The sequence below is a fragment of the Capsicum annuum genome, chromosome 10, assembly GCF_002878395.1.
Source record: "Capsicum annuum cultivar UCD-10X-F1 chromosome 10, UCD10Xv1.1, whole genome shotgun sequence".
NCBI classification, from domain to species: Eukaryota; Viridiplantae; Streptophyta; class Magnoliopsida; order Solanales; family Solanaceae; genus Capsicum; species Capsicum annuum.
In genome coordinates this window covers 6,890,858-6,912,132 of record NC_061120.1, presented here as the reverse complement: position 1 = coordinate 6,912,132, position 21,275 = coordinate 6,890,858, and the positions used below count along the sequence as shown (strand labels likewise).

General features: G+C 36.5%; 2 protein-coding genes across 4 annotated transcripts; both read left to right on the top strand.

Annotated features, from left to right (window-relative positions):
• Positions 1 to 390: 390 nt before the first annotated feature.
• LOC107845501 (uncharacterized protein HI_0077) lies at positions 391 to 15,478 on the top strand. Of its 3 annotated transcripts, none has more exons than XM_016689860.2 (8): positions 441 to 1,002; positions 1,260 to 1,337; positions 10,527 to 10,768; positions 10,856 to 10,952; positions 14,387 to 14,570; positions 14,650 to 14,731; positions 14,803 to 14,851; positions 14,955 to 15,478. In XM_016689860.2, the coding sequence occupies exons 1-8, from the start codon at positions 589 to 591 to the stop codon at positions 15,024 to 15,026; spliced, it is 1,218 nt and encodes a 405-aa protein (XP_016545346.2). In that variant the 5' UTR covers positions 441 to 588; the 3' UTR covers positions 15,027 to 15,478. The 3 variants fall into 3 exon arrangements, with proteins under 3 accessions (XP_016545347.2, XP_016545346.2, XP_047254415.1); XM_047398459.1 differs by lacking the exon at positions 1,260 to 1,337 and adding an exon at positions 7,816 to 7,936 and having other exon boundaries at positions 807 to 1,002; XM_016689861.2 differs by lacking the exon at positions 1,260 to 1,337 and having other exon boundaries at positions 391 to 1,002.
• Positions 15,479 to 15,769: 291 nt separating this feature from the next.
• On the top strand, positions 15,770 to 19,703 carry LOC124888111 (signaling peptide TAXIMIN 1-like). Its single transcript, XM_047398460.1, has 3 exons — positions 15,770 to 16,798; positions 17,847 to 17,975; positions 18,729 to 19,703. Exons 1-3 carry the CDS (start codon positions 16,677 to 16,679, stop codon positions 18,772 to 18,774), a joined length of 297 nt encoding a protein of 98 aa, XP_047254416.1. The 5' UTR covers positions 15,770 to 16,676; the 3' UTR covers positions 18,775 to 19,703.
• Positions 19,704 to 21,275: the final 1,572 nt, after the last annotated feature.

Genomic DNA, 21,275 nt, shown 5'->3' with positions numbered 1-21,275 from the left:
TTCTCGCATCTTGTCATCCACCGAGGCAACTCCCACCTTCTTTAGAATAATCTCATTCCTTACCCTATCTTTCTTGGTATGCCCACACATCCATCGCAACATTCTCATCTCCGCCACCTTCAACTTTTGAATGTTGAAGTTCTTAATTGGCCAACACTCCGCTCCATACACCATAGCCAACCGGACTACGACTCTATAGAACTTGCCTTTAAGTTTTGGAAACACCTTCTTATCACAAGAACTCCCGAAGCGAGCCTCCATTTCAACCATCCTGTCCCAATACGATGCATGACATTTTCGTCAATGCAGTCCATTCAAATATTATATTATACTATACCATACAGTACAATAATATACCATATATTATGAAAACATGATAAACCAACATCCAAACAGAGTGGTAAGAGACTTTATCTTTTTGAACTTAATAAGTCCCTTTTTTTGAACTTAATGAAGAAAGACTTAGCGAGGGTCTATGGGTTCATTTTTCATCATACCATGTGTTTTTGTCCTCCATTCGAGCAAACAGACATTAGTTCTTGACTATCCAGTTACCGTCGTCTTCCTACTTTGCACAAAAACCTCAAAATGTCATGTATCAAATTCGGACTTATACTAAAATCCTCTCTCTGTTCATTCCAACTCCCTCAACGCACCATTTCCACTCTAAAAAACTCCATTCATTACCCAGAATTACCAAACCAATGGACGGGTTTACACAATTGGAGACACACTTCACTTAACCACGACCGATTTTGGGGACCCAATGGTCCCGATATTGTACCACTATCCGCAAAGTCCATTCAAGAATCGACCTTGTTCGACTCGATTTACTCGGCTTCGTCGCTTGCTGAAATGGGTGCTGTTGTTCTTTGTACTAGTGATCCTTTGATGAAATCGAAGCTTACCCATTTGGGTTATTGTAGGTGGCGTCAAGAGGGTCTCCCTGTTGGGAACTATGTACCCCCGGTTCGACCTGCTCGACCCGAAAATCCTCAACTGGTTTGTGATTGTTACATCTACTATTTGTATTTGATTTCTATACTTTCTGTAGTATCTGCATTAATATGTCTGCACAATTAGAGACATAGTTCACTTAATTATAACCTATTTTGGGGACCCGATAATGTACCACTATCCTCAAATCAGATTCAAGAATCGACTTTATTTGACTTGATTTACTCGGCTTCGTCGCTTGCTGTTCTTTGTACTAGTGAACCTTTGATGAAATTGAAGCTTACCCATTTGGGTTATTGTAGGTGGCGTCAAGAGGGTCTTCCTGTTGGGTGTGTTCTGAACCCCTGGTTCGACCTGCTCGACCCGAAAAACCTGAGTTGGTTTGTTTTCCCTCCTTGTTAATGGGATTCAATTTACTACATTTGCTCTTTATATTTGTTTTTTAAGAGATGTATAGGCAAAGAGGTGACCTTTATTGATAGTTTCATGGCGCATTTCTCGTTTACCGAGGACATGACGTTTGATAGGAGGTTGTGGAGGGCACAAATTAGGTTGGAGGTTAGTAGGTACTAGTGTGTTGTCTTGCTATTTGCTAGTAGTCGTAGCATTGCTCCAGTAGTTTCTTGTGCAAAGAACACCATTTCTGGTAGTATTTGTTACCCAGAATTATCAAACCAAAGGACAGGTCTACACAATTAAAGACACAGTTCACTTAACCATAACCGATTATGGGGACCTGATATTGTGCCACAATCCTCAAATTCGATTGAAGAATCAACTTTATTAGACTCGATTTACTTGGCTTCGTCACTTGCTGAAATGGGTGTTGCTGGTCTTTGTACTAGTGATCCTCTAATGAAAAGCTTACCCATTTGGGTTATTGTAGGTGGCGTGAGGAGGGTCTCCCTGTTGGGAACTTTGAACCCCCTGTTCGACCTGCTCAACCCGAAAAACTTGAACTAGTTTGTTCAATTTATCACATTGCTATTTGTATTTGATTTCTTAAGAGATGTTATGCTTTCTATACTATGTGCTTTGATATGCTTTTCCTACCTTATAAAAAAAAAAAAGATATGCTTTTCCTTTGGCCGAGGGTCTATGCGTTTGCAAAATTGGAGACACAATTCAGTTAACCGCAACCGATTTTGGGGACCCAATGGACCCAATATTGTACCACAATACTCAAAATCGATGTAAGCATCAAATTTGTTTGACTCGATTTTGTCAGTTTCGTCACTTGCTGAAATAGGTGCTGTTGCACTTTGTGCCAGTGACCCTTTAATGAAATCAAAGCTGTCCCATTTGGGTTATTATAGGTAGCGTCAAGAGGGTCTTTGTGTTGGGTGTTTCTCACACCCGATTCAACCTGTAAGACCCGAAAAGCCTCATCTGGTTTGTCAATCTACCACACTTACTGTTTGTATTTATTTCTTAAGAGATGTTATGCTTTCTTTGAGCCAAGGGTCTATCGGGTCTGTACAATTGGACACAATTCACCTAACCATAACCGATTTTGGGGCCACAATGGACTCGATAATGTACTGCAATCCTCAAATTCGATTCAAGATTCAACTTTGTTTGACTCGATTTACTGCTTCGTGTTAAATTGATGCATTACAATGCTCTCTCACACACACGGAAGCCATTGAAGTAGAGAAGAGAAAAAGGAAAGTGCTAAGAGATTGTTATTCAAGTGGTGAGAGTATACAATGAGGGGAGCATGGTTGCTATTTATAGGCTCACATGTATGTCACATGAGCTTCTAGAACATTCCTAACTAACTCTAACAACTTGGATAACTAATCTAATCAGCAACCACTAACTTGGTGCCTCCACTAACTTCACTAACTAACTTGGCTAACCAACCTTTTATCAATGTAACAGTAACAACCAGAAAAACAGCAAAAGAGCTAATGAGCTAACTCAGAAAAGTGATCAATAACTAATACATTTTAACACTGCCCCTCAAGCTGAAGGGTGCAAAATGTTTAGCACACCAAGCCTGCTCACACGGTGTAGGTGCTGATCTTGAGTCAAACTTTTGGTAAGGATGTCAGCAACTTAGTGATTGGTTGGAACATACACAGGCTGAACCAATCCCTCCTTGATCTTGTCTCTAATGAAGTGACAGTCAACTTCAATGTGCTTTGTTCTTTCCTGAAAAATGGGATTGGCTGCTAACTATATTGTAGACTTGCTGTCACTGAATATTGTGATAGGTTTACTGATAGATACACCTAGTTCTGAAAACAGACCTTCTAGCCAAGTGATTTCTGATAAAGCTGAAGCCATGCTTCTATATTCAGCTTCTGCTAAACTTCTGGATACTGTGTGCTGTTTATTTGACTTCCAAGATATCAGAGAACCACCAAATGTACTACATAACCTGTAACAGATCTCATTGTATTTGGACATGCAACCCAATCTGAATCACACCAGCACACAAGCTCAGATGTAGGTTGAGCCTTAAGCCAAACACCTTGTCCCACAGTGCCTTTCAAGTATCTCACAACCCTGTTTGCAGCTTCCAAATGAGACTTCTTAGGTTGCTGCATAAACTGGCTTAAAGTTTGTACTGCATAGCTGATGTCTGGTCTTGTAATAGTTGCATACATTAGCTTCCCAACCAACCTTTGATAGGATGTAACATCTTGAAGAATAGCATCTTCTGTAACTCCCACTGCATTGTCTACTTCTACTAATGTCAGCCTGGCATTGGTTTCCATTGGAGTAAGGGCTGGTTTTGCACCAGCAAGTCCTGTGTCAGCAATGAGCTCCAAAATATACTTCCTTTGGTTTAATATAACCCCTTTTGTAGATCTCAACACTTCAATGCCTAGAAAATACTTTCGTTCTCCAAGATCTTTGAGTTTGAACTGCTGATGTAGTATTCCCTTTGCCTTATTTATCATGGCATCATTGTTTGCTGTAACAAGAAGATCATCTACATATACCAATATCACCACTATTTCTTCTGATCTCTTCAAAGTGAAAAGAGAATAATCATGTGTGCTTTGAGAGAAACCAGGCTTGTCCATATAAGGACTTCACTAATCTGCAAACATTGTGTGTCCCTTCTTTCTTGAATCCATCTGGTAATTCCATATACACTTCCTCATCTAAATCACCTTGCAAAAAAGCATTGTAGACATCCATCTGGTATATGCACCTACCTTTTGAAACTGCCAGAGCAATGACACTTCTTACAGTAACCATCTTTGCTACTGGTAAGAAAGTATCATGATAGTCCAACCCTTGTAGCTGACTGTATCCTTTAGCTACTAGTCTGGCTTTGAATCTTTCAACCTCTCCATTGGCTTTATACTTGATCTTGTATACCCATCTTGACCCTATGATATTTTTGTCTTGTGGCAAGTCAACCACCTCCCAAGTATGATTATCTTCAAGTGCCTTCACCTCTGCTTTCATAGCTTCAATCCACCTTTCATCCTTAACTGCTTGATTATATGTTTGAGGTTCAACTAATACTGACAAATTGGACACAAAATACTGATAACTAAGACTTGTCCTAGCATAAGACATATTGGCTAAGGGATATCTTGTCCATCATCCAAACAGGTTGCTTGTGTACTCTGATTGATTTTCTTGGTGCAGGTACATCAGGTTGTGAGGTTGATGCAGTAGCATCTGATGAGTTGGAGGGAGCATTATCTAGTATGCTAGCTGGAACATTAGAAATATTCATATTCTCATCTGAAGACATAGGCATCTGGTGACGAGACTCTGGTATAACAGGTGAATCTACATGATCATCCATGTCTGCATCTGCACATTCATTCTCACTTATTGTGAGAAAGTTAGTAGAAAACTCTGAAGTAGTCTTGTCTGCAAAAAGGAACAAGTGTTCTTGAAACACAACATCTCTTGTAACGAATAGTTTGTTAGTAAGCAATTCCATCAACTAATAGCCTTTAGAAGTAGAATATCCCATGAGTACTGTAGGCTTGGCTCTTTCAGCAAACTTATCTCCTCTGGGTAGTACTGAGGCATAACACTTGCAGCCAATAGCTCTGAGATGTGTCAGTGAGGGAATTCTACAGAATAGCACCTCATAAACCTCCAATAGATGAAGAAGGTAACCTGTTCATAAGATAAATTGCAGCCTTGACATTCAATCCCCAAAACTTGATAGCTTCTGAGATTGAAACCTGATAGCTCTAGCAATATTTAGTATTTGCCTGTGCTTTCTTTCAACAATCCCATTCTGCTGTGGTGTGTAGGGGCAGCTACTTTGATGCAATACACCCAAGGATTGAAATAACCCTCTACATTGTGAGTTTATAAATTCTGTTCCATTATCTGATCTTAGAACTTTTATTTGAGCACCAAATTGATTTCTTATCAAATTCAAGAAGTTTTTAACAACCACAATACATTCAGATTTCAACTGTAACAAGTGAAGCCAAGTGTACCTACTATGATCATCTACTACAGTCAGAAAGTAGTGCTTCTTATCAAAAGTAGGGACTTTGTAAGGCTCCCAAAGATCCATATATACTACATCAAAAGGCTTCACAACTCTAGAATCACTAACAGGAAATGGTATTCTATTTTGTTTAGCTAGTGGACAGAGATGGAATTTATTTAGAACCTTTAAGTCTGTTTTGTGTCTTATTAGACTAAGTAATTTCAAAGCCTGAGAAGAAGGGTGCCCAAGCTTTCTATGCCATAAGTTGCAGTCTTGCATATCTACTTTTACAACCAGCAGCCTTTGAGAACTTCTTTCGTGTGCTTCATTCAATCCACAAACCTTCTTAAGAATGTACAATCCCATTTTCTCCTTACCAATCCCCTTCACCTTGCTAGTGTGAAGGTCCTGAAATACACAGAAATCAGGGTAGAATGACACAAAGCATGAAAGCTGTTTGGTCATTTTTGATACTGATAACAGATTGAGTTTAAAGTCCGGAACAAACAATACATCACTAATAGTTTCATCATTTAGGATTTGTGTTTCTCCAATGTGTGAAATGTTTGCCTTGGCTCTATTAGGAAGATTCACCATTTCTTTTTTTTGTATTAACTACTTTATGGCACTGTGAAAATACACCTTTATGTGTTGCACCAGAATCTATCACCCATTCATGTGGAACAACATGTGTTGATAGACAATTAACTATACCTGACTTGTTGACCTGCTTTGAATCATGTGCATCTTTGTTCAACAATGCCATGATCTGTCTGTACTCTTCATTTGAGAAACCTTGTGCTTTGGCTACCACTGCATTATTGATATCCTTGTTCCCTTGACCACCTTGACCACTAGATGAGCCTGTTATATTTGTGTAACTTGTGATCTCTCCTCACTGGTTCCCAGTGAAGTTATGAGCTATGAGCTGAGAACTGATTGTTAGATTATCCTGTGGCCTAATATCCATATGGCCTAATATCCATATTCACTGGATCTTGACTGATATGATCCCCTTGGATTGCTATTATAGTTTCCTTTCTTCTTATATTTCCATTTCCAATCTGCAGGATATCCTATCAACTTATAACAAGCATCTCTATTGTGTCCATTTAGATGACGGTAATCACACCTCTTCCCTTTATAACCTTGACCACTATGACTTGTTTCTGCAAAATTTTTGTTTACCTGCATAGCTATGGGATCGGTTTTATCACTAGTTACTGCAGTACAAGCCAGCTGCTGAATCTCATCCTCAACTATCATTGCATATGCTTGATTAAGAGTAGGTGTCAATCCTTTCATGAGTATCTGCCTCTTAGCTTGATCATAATGTTCATTCAACCCAATCAAAAACTGTGTCAACCTTTGTTGAATTAAGTGATCTGCATAGTCTTTGGACTTGGCACAATGACAAGATAGTGCTGGGATCACAACATTATACTTACACCAGAGAGTTTTTAGCTTAGTAAAGTATGTAGAAACAGAATCAGTTCCTTGATGAAGATTGTTGATTTCTCTGTGCAATTGATACAATCTCATTCTGTTAACCTTGTCAAACCTTTCCTTGAGATCTTCCTATACTTCAAATGCACTTGTGGCATACACAATGCCACTCAGCAACTCAACACTTACTGAACTCACCAACCAAAACAACACAACTGCATTACATGTCTCCGATTGCTCATGTAGATCTTCTCTATACATATCCTTTCTGCACATGCCAGTCACAAAACCATATTTTCGTTTGCCTAGTAATGCAATTTTCATGGATCTACTCCAGATTCCATAATTTTCTGATCCAATCAACTTAATTGGAATCAATGCAGCACCAGCAACATCCGATGCTCCCAGAAACAAAGGATCTGTAGGATCAATCGTAGGTGCATTACTTTCTTACTTAGAATTCCAACTCCAGCTTACAAAACAGAGATCTACTTTCTCCCTACTGATAGTAGCACAAAATCCAAAATAAAATGGAGTATTGATACTTTCTCTAAACCTCCATGGATCGTTGTTCTGATACCATGTTAAACTGATGCATTACAATGCTCACACACACACAGAAGCCATTGAAGCAGAGAAGAGAAGAAAGGAAAGTGCTAAGAGATTGTTATTCAAATGGTGAGAGTATACAATGAGGGGAGCATGGTTGCTATTTATAGGCTCACATGTATGTCACATGAGCTTCTAGAACATTCCTAACTAACTCTAAAAACTTGGATAACTAATCTAATCAGCAGCCACTAACTTGGTGCCTCCACTAACTTCACTAACTAACTTGGCTAACCAACCTTTTATCAATGTAACAGTAACAACCAGAAAAACAGTAAAAGAGCTAATGAGCTAACTCAGAAAAGTGATCAATAACTAATACATTTTAACACTTCGTCACTTGCTGAAATGGGTGTTGTTGTTCTTTGTGGCAGCGACTCTTTGACGAAATCGAAGCTTGCCCATTTAGGATATTGTAGATGGCGTGAAGAGGGTCTTCCTTTTGGGAATTTTGAACCCCTGGTTTGGCCTGCTCGACCCTCGAAATCTGACCTGGTTTTTTTTCCTCCATTTTCTCGGAAGTAATTTTTGTTGATGGGATTCAATTTATCCCATTTGATCCTTATATTTGATTTCTTAAGAATTGGTTAGGAAATGGGGTGAACTTTACTTTCAGAGTTAATGATCAAAAACTGAATTATCTTGTGGTGTGTGAGTTTCCTTCCGGAAACATCACCTTCGTCCATGTAGGAAAATGGAATAATTGATAGTTGAAGTGTGTTTTGATAAGTAGTTGGTGATTATTCAGGTAGGAAATTCGCACATCTGATAGTTCAGGTATGAAACCTGAACTAGTGGTGTGTTATCCTATTTTGTTGTTTGTTTTTATGTTTTCTGCTTGTTATACTGTTATTTGTTCTGAGCTTGGGGTCTATCGGAAATAGCTTATCTTCTTCATCTGAGGTAGTGGTATTAACTGCGGACACTTTTCCCTCTCTAGACTCTATTTTGTGGGAATATACTGGGTGTGTTGTTGTCGCACTGTATTAAAATGTATATTGTTTACCAAATCCATACCTTTTGTCACAAAGGACTAACGATTTCTGTGATATTCTTCGCTGCATTATTCAATTTTGCCTACATTTTAACTTATTTTTTTACCAGACAATTAACAAACGAGGTAGACAACAACAACAACAACATACCTAGTGTATTCCCACATAGTGGAGTCTGGGAAGGATAGAGTGTACGCTGACCATACCGCTACCTCAGGTGAAGTAGAGAGGCTATTTCCGATAGACCCCCGGCTTAGGAGCAAACGAGGCAGACAATAAGAAAAAAAGATTTTTTAGGGGGTCCCACGAAGTTTAGGTATGTTTTTATGTCTTATCCCAATAAACAAATGAACTATTATTTAACTTCCAAAAGTATACACACCTATCATACATGCTCCTCGAATAACAATACCCAACATAAAGGAATCAAACTTCTTCTACCATTGTTGTGGAAACTGCTTTTGTCGATACAAAGATTTCTTCCGCAAGCAAACATGATTTTCTTTTTCTTCAATTTCAAATCCTTTGGTTCATGTATATTTGTTCGTCAAGTTCGCCGTATACTGAAATTTGCAGTGCGGTCTGATTTTTCAACATGTCTTTGTTAATGTTATGGTCACTACTAGGACTAAACCTAGATTAACTTTGCGCTAATACCAAATTTGTTCGGATCAGAAGTTGCGCTTTGCTTGGACTTGATTGACATTTTTGTAGAATGATTTGGCCCATTGGGGCTTTTGCAAAGGTAGAGTAAATTTATTATATTTGTCAAATCTAGGCCAAGGTGGAGATTTGTTATGTGACCTATTTTGGCCATGTTGGCTAAATCTTGCCAAACATGTTGGCAATTGGTGGCCTAGCAAATTTGTGATCTTTTGTATAATTATGCAGCACTTCTCACATTAAAAAATTTATGTACCACCAAGATTTGAGAGTTTCATCTCTTGTGTCTTCTTCTCCTCTATTTAGCGAGTGCTGGGACTTGGTAACACTTGTGTGAACCTCTTTCTGAGCATTTGTTGTGAGGTTATTCGCTCAAGTTATTTTGGGATTTATTAGAGTATTATCTCTAATCTTACATTTTTTTTGTGTACCCGCTGGTATAGTAAAATTTCTCCTCTCAACCTGTGGATTAGATCTCATTTATCGAACCATGTAAATCTTGTGCCTCATTTATATGCTTTAGTCATCATCATTATCAACTCGCATTATTTTCGCTATCATCATTATAACACTGTGTATAATTCCGCACTAATCGGACCCCCGATTCTAATATATATACACACGCACACACACATACTAAGTAAACACCAATTGTCATGAAGGAATAGTGGCTTCGATGATATTTTGCCCCTCACTTATTTAAACTCGTATATCTGCTTCCGCCTACAATTACTAGGTTTGATATATATAGTTTTGGTTTAGGGTTCAAATCTCACAAAAGATAGAAACTTATGTGATTTCTACGCATTTGTCTGGACATTAAATGTAGTTCTCTTTTGAGGACCTACAATGTCTAGGGATCCATGCAAACTTAGCGAAAGACAAGACGCGATGTAAGAAGAAGACCGGTACATAGACGATACATATTAGTTTAGAATATGTTTTAATCATGTTAGCACTTCCATTGTAGGTCCTATGCTTTCTACGAGTTTAACCTTTCAAAGATTTATACTTCTTGAAGATATAGAAATTTCTTATCCTCTTTTTTTGTATTTGCATGATATTGACATGAAATGAGTTTAAATGGAGTAACATGGTAAGTGAAGGTTCATATGTGTGTAGTTTTTTAATTATATCATCGATGTGCATTAGAGCTTAGAGACTTGAATGCTTAGTGCAAACAGTTTTTCTTTTCTTTCTCCCTAGTTTTGATAAAGGAAATGATATTCCAAAATTGTTTTTCCTTGCTTCCAGTCCTTTATGATATCACTATGTTTATGTACACTTGCCTGCAATATATCTCTATGGATCTTAGCATTGAATGGGGTTCAATCAAAACCTAAGATGTTGGTATATTTAATTTCTTATGATTCTTATGCTAATAATTTTGTATCTTTAGCTTACGTGTTTCTGATTCTTGAGTACAGGTTCCATCCAAGGAAATTCCATCTCCTAAGCACTCGGGTTTATCTCTCAATGCATATATGCTTCATAATCTTGCTCATGTGGAGTTAAATGCTATTGACTTAGCATGGGATACTGTTGTCCGTTTCTCACCGTACAGTGACCTTCTGGGTGATGGGTTCTTTGCTGATTTTGCCCATGTGGCTGATGACGAGAGTCGCCATTTCGCTTGGTGTTCCCAAAGATTGTCTGAACTTGGAGTCAGGTGAATTATGCATTTACATTTCAAATTGGCATGAAACGTTTTGTAATTCATAAGGTGGATGCTCATATCATTTTCTTTATTAAATAGGTATGGTGACATGCCTGCTCATAATTTGCTTTGGAGGGAGTGTGAGAAATCTTCAGATAATGTTGCTGCACGTCTGGCGTCAATCCCACTTGTCCAGGTCCTCCTCTATTTTCACAAAGCTAAGAATGACAAATTAATTGCTGTAACTTTTGCATATTATGTATTGAGGATGGTTCAGTCCAAATTATTCTGCTTATTAATCTTTGATTGCTCGAGATCTATTTTATAGTTGTGTGGCATTTGTACTTCATTTTCTTAGAAAAGGTCTAACAATAAGCGCGTCAAGACTTAGCATGAGATACTAGAAATAAGAATCGACTGTAGAAATGGTAAGTACTGTCTATTGACAATTAAGTAGTCGCAGTTAGATGAGGATGATTTCTGCATATTTTAAGAAAGCTTCAAGATGTACTATTTAAGTAGAGTAATTTGTGGAGGAAAGATGATGAGAAAGTACAGAAGAATTGATGAAGTATCGTTATATTTTCAGAGACCATTTGTAACCATATCCTATTGGGAATTAGGCAGTTAACATGGTTAGAAATCTTAATAGATTTATTCAAATTTCTGTAGGCTCGTGATACCTTTTGGACTTGTGGTCACATTAGGGCTGTCTATGAGTTATCCTGAGTTGTAATTATGTTTTCTTTAGATGGAATCGTGAAGCATTCAGATTGAAATACTTGTCGAGCTTCAATACTTTCCTCTTTTATATTTCCTCAGTCCCAATAGGATTATTTACCGAGGGATGCCCCTTGATACGTGATGATAAAAACTATAAATTTAAATATACTGCAGGATATCCCTCTGTAAGTTATCCCTAGCTAAATCCCTCGATAATTCTGGTATTGTTTTTATGGATAGTGCTTGCTTTTTATCGCCCCCACCTGACAAACGGAAGGTTTCAATAAAAAATCAACACAACTAATAACAACTAGCAAAACAATAATAAAAATTTCAAACATTAAGATTAAGCAACCAAACATCATACGAATTCATCCAACTTAAACACTATGCAAACAAGTATCAAAAGAACTCATTAGACTTCACAACACTCCAAAATAAAAGAATTCAAAACTAAAATAACAACTTACACCTAATACTCCATTCCATCTTCTCCATCTTTCTCCTCTCCACCATCATCATGGGGTTGGAGAACGAGGCAACTTGATTAAGGTATTTATTTGAGCCTCGAGTTCTTTGACGTCTAATTCAAGTGTCGTCCTACATCGCTCCTCCTCCGTCCTTTTTCGTTTCTCCTTATACTACCTAGCAAGTTCCTGAAGTTCCCATTGCATCTGCATCTCCTCAAGCTGTTCATTTGGCATGGTGGTGGAACCCGTATATCTTGCAATCCCCACTGGCTACGGTGAAAGTTCTTCTCAGGGCAAAGGTCGTATGGCCTTCCCTTATACAAGCTGCCAACTACGTCCAACCAATAGAAGAGAGTTTCTTTCTCTGATGGCATGATTGGATTGCCTTGATCATCCGTCGGTTGACTTCTTATGAGCTCCTCCTTCGCTCGATCGTATCTGTTCTACATTAAAAGTAAAATAGTATTAAAAAATAAATGGTATAAAATAAATTCTAAGTTTTCGTGCCTCGACCCGAACTTCTTTTCTGCCTCTGATTTTCATATGGGTCTTCTTCCATATCTCATCAGAAGTGACTAGTCTGCCATGAGATGCTTCCTGCAAATTAAATAAACATAGTGCATGTATTTTAAGTCAGTATTCATAGTTACTACCATCTAAAGGTTTAAATGATTTCCATTTTCCTCTTAACAGTCCCATGGACACCCAACCACAAATGTTCAATGAGCCACCCTTCTTAGACTTTCGAGCTGCCTCTGTGTGGACGCTCTACATTTGAAACTCCGATGCAACACAGTATAGATTTAGTTGTTTCCAGTAATCTGCCCCAGGCTAGTTAGGCTTTCTCTCTTTTCAAGATTTAGTAAACATGTTTGACAATAGAGAAGGCTTCTTCTTAAAATTCTGTGGTTCATGTTATTAGAAACTATTTTAAGAAGAATACATCGTCTCATTGTCAAACCTGTTTACTAAAAGCTCGAGAAGAGGCAGAGCCTGGGGCATATTATTGGAAACAACTTAATCTATACTGGGTTATTGGAGTATCAAAAGAAGAGGTCCCAAACAAAGGCAACTCGAAAGTCTAAGAAAGGTGGCTCGTTGCACACTTGTGGTTCGGTGTACATGAGACTGCTAAGAGGAAATACATTTAGATGACAGTAAGTATGAATAATGACTTAAAATACATGCACTATGTTTATTTTATTTGCAGGAAGCATCTCTTGGTACCAACCACTCATGATGAGGTATGGAAGAAATCAAAGGCGGAAAAGAAGTTTGGTTTGAGGCATGAGCAGAAGACCTGTGTAAGTTCAGAACTTTTAGAATTTATGTTATACTGTTTATCATAAGAAGCCGACCGACTGATGATCAAGGCAATCCATTCATGCAATCAGAGGAAGAAACTCTGTCCTGTTGGCTGGACGTAGGTGGCGTGTATAAGGAAAGGGTGTACGACCTTTGCTCTGAGAAGAACTTTCACCGTTTCCATTGCAAAGGTATAGGGTGTTCCACCACCATGCCAATGAGAAGCTTGAAGAGCCTTGTACCAATGGCAGCCGTCTGTAAATCCCATAGGTAAAACCAAAATTTTTTGGTAGTGATATGTATTTAGATTTTACATGGCTATGATATGGTGCATCTTATACCAACAGTGAAAGCACTACAAGATTTGAAATGCAAATATAGAAGTTGCACTCAAATACGACTCATTACATACCCTTTTCCGAAGGGGAGCCTTGGAGTAACTAGTGAAGTGGCCAAAGCTCATTTCTCATATTTACTCCATAATTCTCATTATCACAAGAAACATTGTTATTATTGGAAATTCCCTTTGTCTTGTGTATTAATAAATGTGCTGAAATCTGTTTAAAAATGCACATGAACTCCTTTTACCAAATATGAGGTTCGTAACGTGATTCTCTTTTAGCAGGGGAGAACTATAGTGTTATAAGGGGGTTCGGATGAACCTAGTAGCTTTTGCATAGACCCTATATTTGTACTAAGAATATCAGAAAGATATTAGTATATAAATAGTGCATGCGAAACCCACATAAAAACAAAACCGTGTGGCCTGGTGGTACCTGCAGAGCCCCGAGTCCCAGTGTTTGAGTGTTTGAAACCCACTGGAGGGCGCAACGTGAATTGTCTTTTCACCTTTTTGATGCTGATTTTTTCTAATTTTTGTAAGAAAAACTGAATCGACACCCACTGGCATATTTTTCTTTTCTCCTTTTATATAGATTTTTCTTTTCTTTTTTGCAAAAAGACGGAATGAAAATTCTGAACCCACAAACCTCAAATCCTGGCTTCACCTCTGTCTTTTAGTTTGGGGGTTTGGGATGTGAATTGTGGTTTCTGGATGTGTTCGTTTCTTGCTATGTTGGCAGTTCCTTGTTTTGATTATGTTGTCTGCATTCAGAGTTGTCTTATTGTATAGGAAGCAAGAGGTCTTGATGCCGGGCCTCGACTGGTGCAAAAGCTAATTGGCTTTGGGGACCATCGGACTTCCAATATTGTGTCTAGAATTGCTGATGAAGAAGTTGCACACGTGGCTGTGGGCGTCTACTGGTTCATTTCGGTTTGTGAGAAATTGGGATGCACCCCCTGCACAACTTTCAGAGGTCCATTTAATTGTATTCATTTCGTTTAGGTGGAAGCACTCTCTGGCCTCTATAGTGAATTTGCCAATTTCTTTTACAGATTTACTAGAGGAATATAACGTTGAGTTAAAAGGACCATTCAACCATTTGGCTAGACATGAAGCTGGTCTTCCACGAGAATGGTAAGTCGACAATTATATTAATCACATCTATTCTCCGATAAAACTGAGAACATTGTGTTTTTGGTACCCAGGTATGATCCTTCTTCAAGCGTAGAAGATAAGCAAAAGAAGCTATCTCAGGTATTCCGTCCTTGGACCTCAAGGCGTGAAATTTAGAAAAGCTCCAAGTTTCTTTATATTCTCTACTACATTGAGAAGTGTGAGGATATGGAAAACGATGCAGGTTTATGATCGATTGGAATGCATAATTGCTATGGAAAAGGAGAACTCAAGTCTAGATAGTCCACACCAATGATTCCTACATCGAGGAACTGATTCGATTTCTTGAAGGGCAAAAAATACCAACAGCAGCAAGCAGCAAACGTTCCTGCTAAAATTCCAGCGAGCAAAGGACTTGTTCCCTCTTTGATCCCGTGAAATGAGCATGATTTGCTGTCATCACTCTAACCTTGAACGCGTCGACTATCAAACAGAGCCTAAACCATTGACCTTACAATCTTGATTTCCAACTAAGCTCGGATGGTTTACGGATTGGAATCAGATTGGATCGATAATATTGATCTCTTCAGCAGAGGCGGAGCTACGGGAACAAAGTTCAGTTGTACTCCCTTCGAGTATAAATAAGGTAAAACCAAAACTCTCTTGTATGTATATATAACTATTTGAATCCTCTTGATATAACTAAAGCTTCTAGTGTGCTGGTGCGATAGTTTATAATATTAATCTATGGGTGTCTTGTTTCTTGTATCGTTCGATTGTGTGTTTTTATATTTTTGTTTGTTATACCGATGTCTGTCCAGAGCCGGGGGTCTATCGGAAACAACCTATCCACTTCATCTAAGGTAGTGGTATGGATTGCGTACACTTTACCCTCTCCAGACCTTGTGGGAATATATTGGGTATGTTGTTGTTGATGATCTTAGGCTTCAAGTTATGCTATTATGTTATTTAACTACAGTACAGTTAATCTTTAGCCGGTTGCCGTGCACTTAAGTCGGAGGGTCTATTGAAAATAACCTCTGTATCTTCTCAATACGGGGGGTATAGACTGCGAGCGCACCACCTTCCCCAAATGAGTGGTGATAAAATGTTAATACACTACAATGTGGGAAAGAAGTATCTCCATTTCATTTTACTTGTCACTATTTTTCTAATTGGATTTTCATTAATAGTAGCCTAAAAAGAGACATTCAACTAAGATATAATGGTGGAAACGTTGAGTTTCACATTCTAATTATCAGTTGTTTCTCCTTTTCCATCTAAATTGTAATCATCTATGTATTATCAGTAGTTTTCTTTTTCCACCTAAATGATGATGATCGTTCGGATAGGAAAAAAAGAACAACGAATAGTTAAAACGCAAAACTCACGAACGAATATAGTTCAAACGTGTTTATGATCATTGGCCTAGTTAATTTCAAGTAAAAAGAAAAAGGCAGTCCGTCACATTAAAACTTCCATTATGCAAGTCCAAAAAGGGCTAGAAGGAGCTATTTCCATGGCTTGAACCCGTTACATCCTAATTACACTGAGACAACTTTACTGGTTACTCCAAGGCTTTCGTTTTTCACTTTCAAGAAAAGAGTAAATCAAACAAACGTGTCCAATATTCTTATTCCTTTAAAGGGCAGTCTGTCACATTAAAGCTTCCATTATTCAAGTCCGGAAAGGGCTAAAAAGAGCTATTTTCATGACTTGAATCTGTGAGTTCCTGATTACATGAAAATAACTTCACTAATTACTCCAAGACTCCCGTTCTGTAACTTTCAAGTAAAGAATAAAACAAATAAACGTGTCCAATATTCTTATTCCTCTATATCAAAATGAGCATCCACACTCTTTTTACATAAAATATCAATAAATTCTCAAGATCTATTACTATTATACAAAGTTTACTTTTGTACATTATAGAAACTACATAGACAAATTCTATTAATTATTAATAATGCCTCGTGAAGATGATAGATATGATAGCATAAAGTCACCGTTGGGCTTTATTATTGGTCTTCCTTTTGCTTTGCTTGCTCTTCTCGTCTCTCTCCTTGGCCTTATCGTCTTGATCGTCGTGTTCGTTCTATTTCTTTTCTCCTCTGTTTAATTTATGTGATATTTTTTTATGATCGAGAGTTGACTAAAGTAATTTTTAAAGTTAATTATAGTCATTATTGTGCTAAGCTATCAAAATCTGTTTATTTTTTAAGAGTACTAGCATTTGTGGTTGATTAATTAATTTGAAAAATATTTTTCGGCTATCGAGAGTTAATTGGAGTAATTTTTGAAGTTAAAAATTATAGTCGTTACTGTGGTTAAGCTTTTAAAATTGATTTATTTTTTAAGAGTAGCATTTGTGATCGATTAATTAATTATTAAATATTTTTCGGCTATGGAGAGTTAACTGGAGTAATTTTTTAAGTTAAATTATAATCGTTACTGTGGCTAAGCTTTCAAAATCGGTTTATTTTTGAAGAGTAGCATTTGTGATTGACTAATTATTATTTTTTGTAAAAAAAATACTAATAGAAATTTGTGTTTAACCAAGTTCCAAAAGTGTTTTCCGGAAAAATGACAATTTTTTTTTTTTATAAAAGCTTTTGGAAAACAATTTCCTATTACTAAAAACATTTATAGAAGTTTATTTTGGGCGAACAATATAAATCCTGATAGTTTGGAGCTTAATTAAAGAAAATTTTATCATTTTGTATGATTATTGAAATTTTGATTTTGAGTCTATTGGAGATACATTTTTTCCTTTATAAAGATACATAATTAGCTTTCGATACAAATTTTTTGATTCTGGGTCTGTTGAGATACATAATTAGTTTCCTGATACATCCAATGAAGATACATAGTTAGCTTAGATATTTGTAATTACGTTATAAGGGGGGAGATTTGTGTAAATATGGTAAGTTAAGGAGTATGTTTATGTTATTTTAGCAATTATTTGGATTTTACTATGGAGTTGAAATTCAAGATGAAGTTAAAAGAGTATTTTGAACAATGTTCTTATTTGAATATACTTAAACACAACTTCAAAAGTAACACATGTTATATAAGTTGTTTTTTGAATTTGAAATAAAATTGTAAATTGGATTTGAAATTTTGGAATTATTTACAGGTTGACATTGAGTTGCATATGCCCATGTCTGTGTGCAATTGCATTTGTTCAATATGCATGGGAGTTGATAAAGGAATTTGCATGGGAGTTGATAAAGGCACCAATTCATGTTATGAAGTGGTTCACTTGGTAGAGACCTTCATATAATTAATTATATTACTATATGATTCTAAAAGATTACTATATATGTTGTTATTGATTTATGTGTAATACTCCCATCCTTTTATGCATGAAATTTTTTTACAAAAATCTTATTTTGTTCTTTTGTTGATTACTTACTTGTCAAATATTGTACATATGCTTTGCTTAATTTTGAGTTTTTCACATCCTTCGATTTGCTGGTTCTTCTTTCTGTTTTACTCGGTCATGTCGGTGGAACCAGCAACAACAACATACCCAGTGTAATCTCACATAGTGGGTTCTGGAGAGGATAGTGTGTACATAGATCACATCACTACCTCATCTCACATATAGTGGGTTCTGGAGAGGATAGTGTGTACATAGATCACATCACTACCTCATCTCACATATAGTGGGTTCTGGAGAGGATAGTGTGTACACAGATCATATCACTATCTCAAATGAAGTAGAGATCTTGTTTCCGATAGACCCTCAGTTCAGGATAGATAACAGAATAACAAACACAAGACACAAAAGCACACAACAAAAAGAGATAACGCACTACTAGCTAATACAAAAAAAAAAAAAAAACAAGATAACCACCGGATAACACTATAAACTATCTATTCGAAATCATAGACATCACCGAAACACCACGAACAAGAAACGTATATTATGCCATCTTTTATTTTAATGTATTATGCCATCCTACATGTATTATGTCACATAAGATATGTGTGTCTAATTGTTAACTTTATACAGGTTTAAGTGTCTATTTGTGCACACTAAAGTTGGAGGTCATAGATGAAATTTGAGGTCAAGTTAAAGGGTAAGCTTATGTATTATGTCATATACATATCTATCTATCTATTTATATATCATCCATAGCCTAAGGGGGAAAGAGAAACTTCTGCAAAATTGTGTTCTTTGGTGACTTAGAAATGTTGTATGTCACTCTTAAACTATTTATCTTTCAACATCTAACTACATCTTCATAAAATTCAAAAGATCACCTAAGGTAAGATAAAACTATTTGCTTTCCAATTCTAATCATTCATCTTTACAAAATTCAGTAGACCTAAGACAAGCGAAACAAGTTCATTCAATAAAAAAAGAAAAACAGTCCGGTGCACTTAAGCTATCATTATGCGCAGTGTCCGGGGAAGGGCCAGGCTACCACAAGAGTGTATTGTACGCAATCTTGCCTTACATTTCAATCAGAGGCTGTTTTCAAGGCTTGAACCAGTGACCTCCTGGTCACATGACAACAACTTTACCAGTTACTCCAATCAAAACTATACTCCTCGAAGCATTCTTTTATAATAATGCAAGTATTACTTATATTTTATCGGATTTCGATCTAGATAAACTTACCCTAGCTTATATGAATATGTAAATACGTTCAAGTTTACATACAACATGCAGAACAATTACTCAACCATAACTATATTTGATAATACCAACAAAAAGAGAGAATTATAGAAAAATTCTCGTAAAAATGTATCGAAAGGAATTAAAGTTTCATTTAAGATTTAATACATAGTTTAGACTAAAAAAAAGTAAATAATTAATAGATAAAAGTGTAAGATTTGCTAAAATACTATTAACTTTCACCAACAAAATAAAAATTGAGATAACCAAACAAATGAACTAGTGAAACTTTTATTATAAAATGGGACAGAAAACCGTCACTTTCACATAAAGAATAAATTCTTTTCCTTGCAATCTTATATTCCTCTTATCAAATTAGCATCCAATCTCTTTTTACTCCTTCCTTCGTTTCAAAATTGATGGAAGTGTTTTGACTTATCACGAAGTTTAAAAAAATAATTTTTTTTTTGAATGTTTTTTAATCTTAATTTAAATATATGCTATATATATAAGGAGTTATTCATGTTTAAGCAAGTTTCAATAATATCATTGTTACTGTTACAGATGTGTGGATCGAGTAGTTTCCAGGTCCTCCGTTGATACTTGTGGGATTCAAAGGTACGCGAAGAGGAACACTGTTTGTTGCTCAAACCACAACATTAAATGCTACCAGTATAGTAGTGGATTAATGTATGCGACGTAAAAGTGAAGGATGACATAGCCTTAAAAGTAATTGTACAACAACATCTTAGGATGACATAGCCTTAAAAGTGAAGGGCGAGGTTCAAACGAGGAAAAACTTACAGTGGATACCTAGGTATGCAGAGACAAGAAAGGCATAGTAATCGATGAAATTCTTCGGAGAATTGAAAATAAGCATAAATCAAACCACCTGTGGGGCTGATTCAATTGACCGATAGCTGGGCGTATCTCGATAACCAGGGGCAGTTGGTTTACGCTCGGCTTAGAAGAGCCTACCGATTATCTGGTCAAATGTGGATGGGCGTAGTGGCTGAAAAATCAACATCCTCAAACATACTTGTGCTTTAACAAACATTACTTTGAGGATGTTGATTGTTCAACCACTACCCATCCACATAATCCTTCAATCACCACCTCCAATTTGTGTAAGCTCTAATAAGATCATGTGACTTGTTTAAACTCTTTCATATGTGTAGAATCTCACACTACATTTATTTTTTATTTATTTATTTTCTTTTAAACAATATGCTAGTGAGGGTCTAAAACCATGTATATAGAACCATTAGATCTATCGTCGATCATGATATCAATGTATATGTGCATTATATTTTCATATAAGTTTACGGTAGACCACACGAATCGATGTACCCTGAAAGCACAAGTATGTTGTTTGTTCAATTATTACCCACCCAAATGCCCCTTCGATCACTACTCTCAAATCATGTGATTACGTGACTTGTTTAAACTTTTTTTAATTTAATCATTTTTCTATCAAACTAAAAGCTACTGATGATCCATCGATTTATATGGTTTGCGATCGACTTATATGTCTGATCGAGAAGTGATAGTGTCTAAGATCGATGATAGTGCCTAAAACATTAGCTGGTGTAGAGTAGATCAATTTGTTTGTCTGCAATAGACTCTATATGTGATTTGAATTTATTAACAAATAATTTTTAGTCTTCGTAAATTTAATCAAGGCAATCCACAATTGTATTTATTGATTAAGCAATAAAAATTTAAAAAATTGATTGTGCCAGCATTCATACAAAAGAATAACCAACACAAAGCAACAATCACAAAAAAGAGGGCAAACATAATTTACAAATAGAAATATTTATATTGTTCATTATCATATATGCATTTACGAACATCAAAACCAGCAAAAAGGGCAAAAAAGAAGAAGCTTTCATCAAATAAAAATTCTACTCAAGAAAGCTTCTTCTGCAATGAACA

Bases quoted from the DNA above. Each gene is read 5' to 3' on its own strand.
- LOC107845501 (XM_016689860.2), top strand. From the start codon at position 589: ATGTCATGTATCAAATTCGGACTTATACTAAAATCCTCTCTCTGTTCA. The intron at 1,003-1,259 runs GTTTGTGATTGT...GGGTTATTGTAG, and splicing joins GACCCGAAAATCCTCAACTG to GTGGCGTCAAGAGGGTCTTC. The intron at 10,953-14,386 runs GTCCTCCTCTAT...CTTATTGTATAG, and splicing joins CGTCAATCCCACTTGTCCAG to GAAGCAAGAGGTCTTGATGC.
- LOC124888111 (XM_047398460.1), top strand. From the start codon at position 16,677: ATGCCTCGTGAAGATGATAGATATGATAGCATAAAGTCACCGTTGGGC. The intron at 16,799-17,846 runs GTTCGTTCTATT...AATTATTTACAG, and splicing joins CTTATCGTCTTGATCGTCGT to GTTGACATTGAGTTGCATAT. The intron at 17,976-18,728 runs GTAGAGACCTTC...AACTTTATACAG, and splicing joins GTTATGAAGTGGTTCACTTG to GTTTAAGTGTCTATTTGTGC.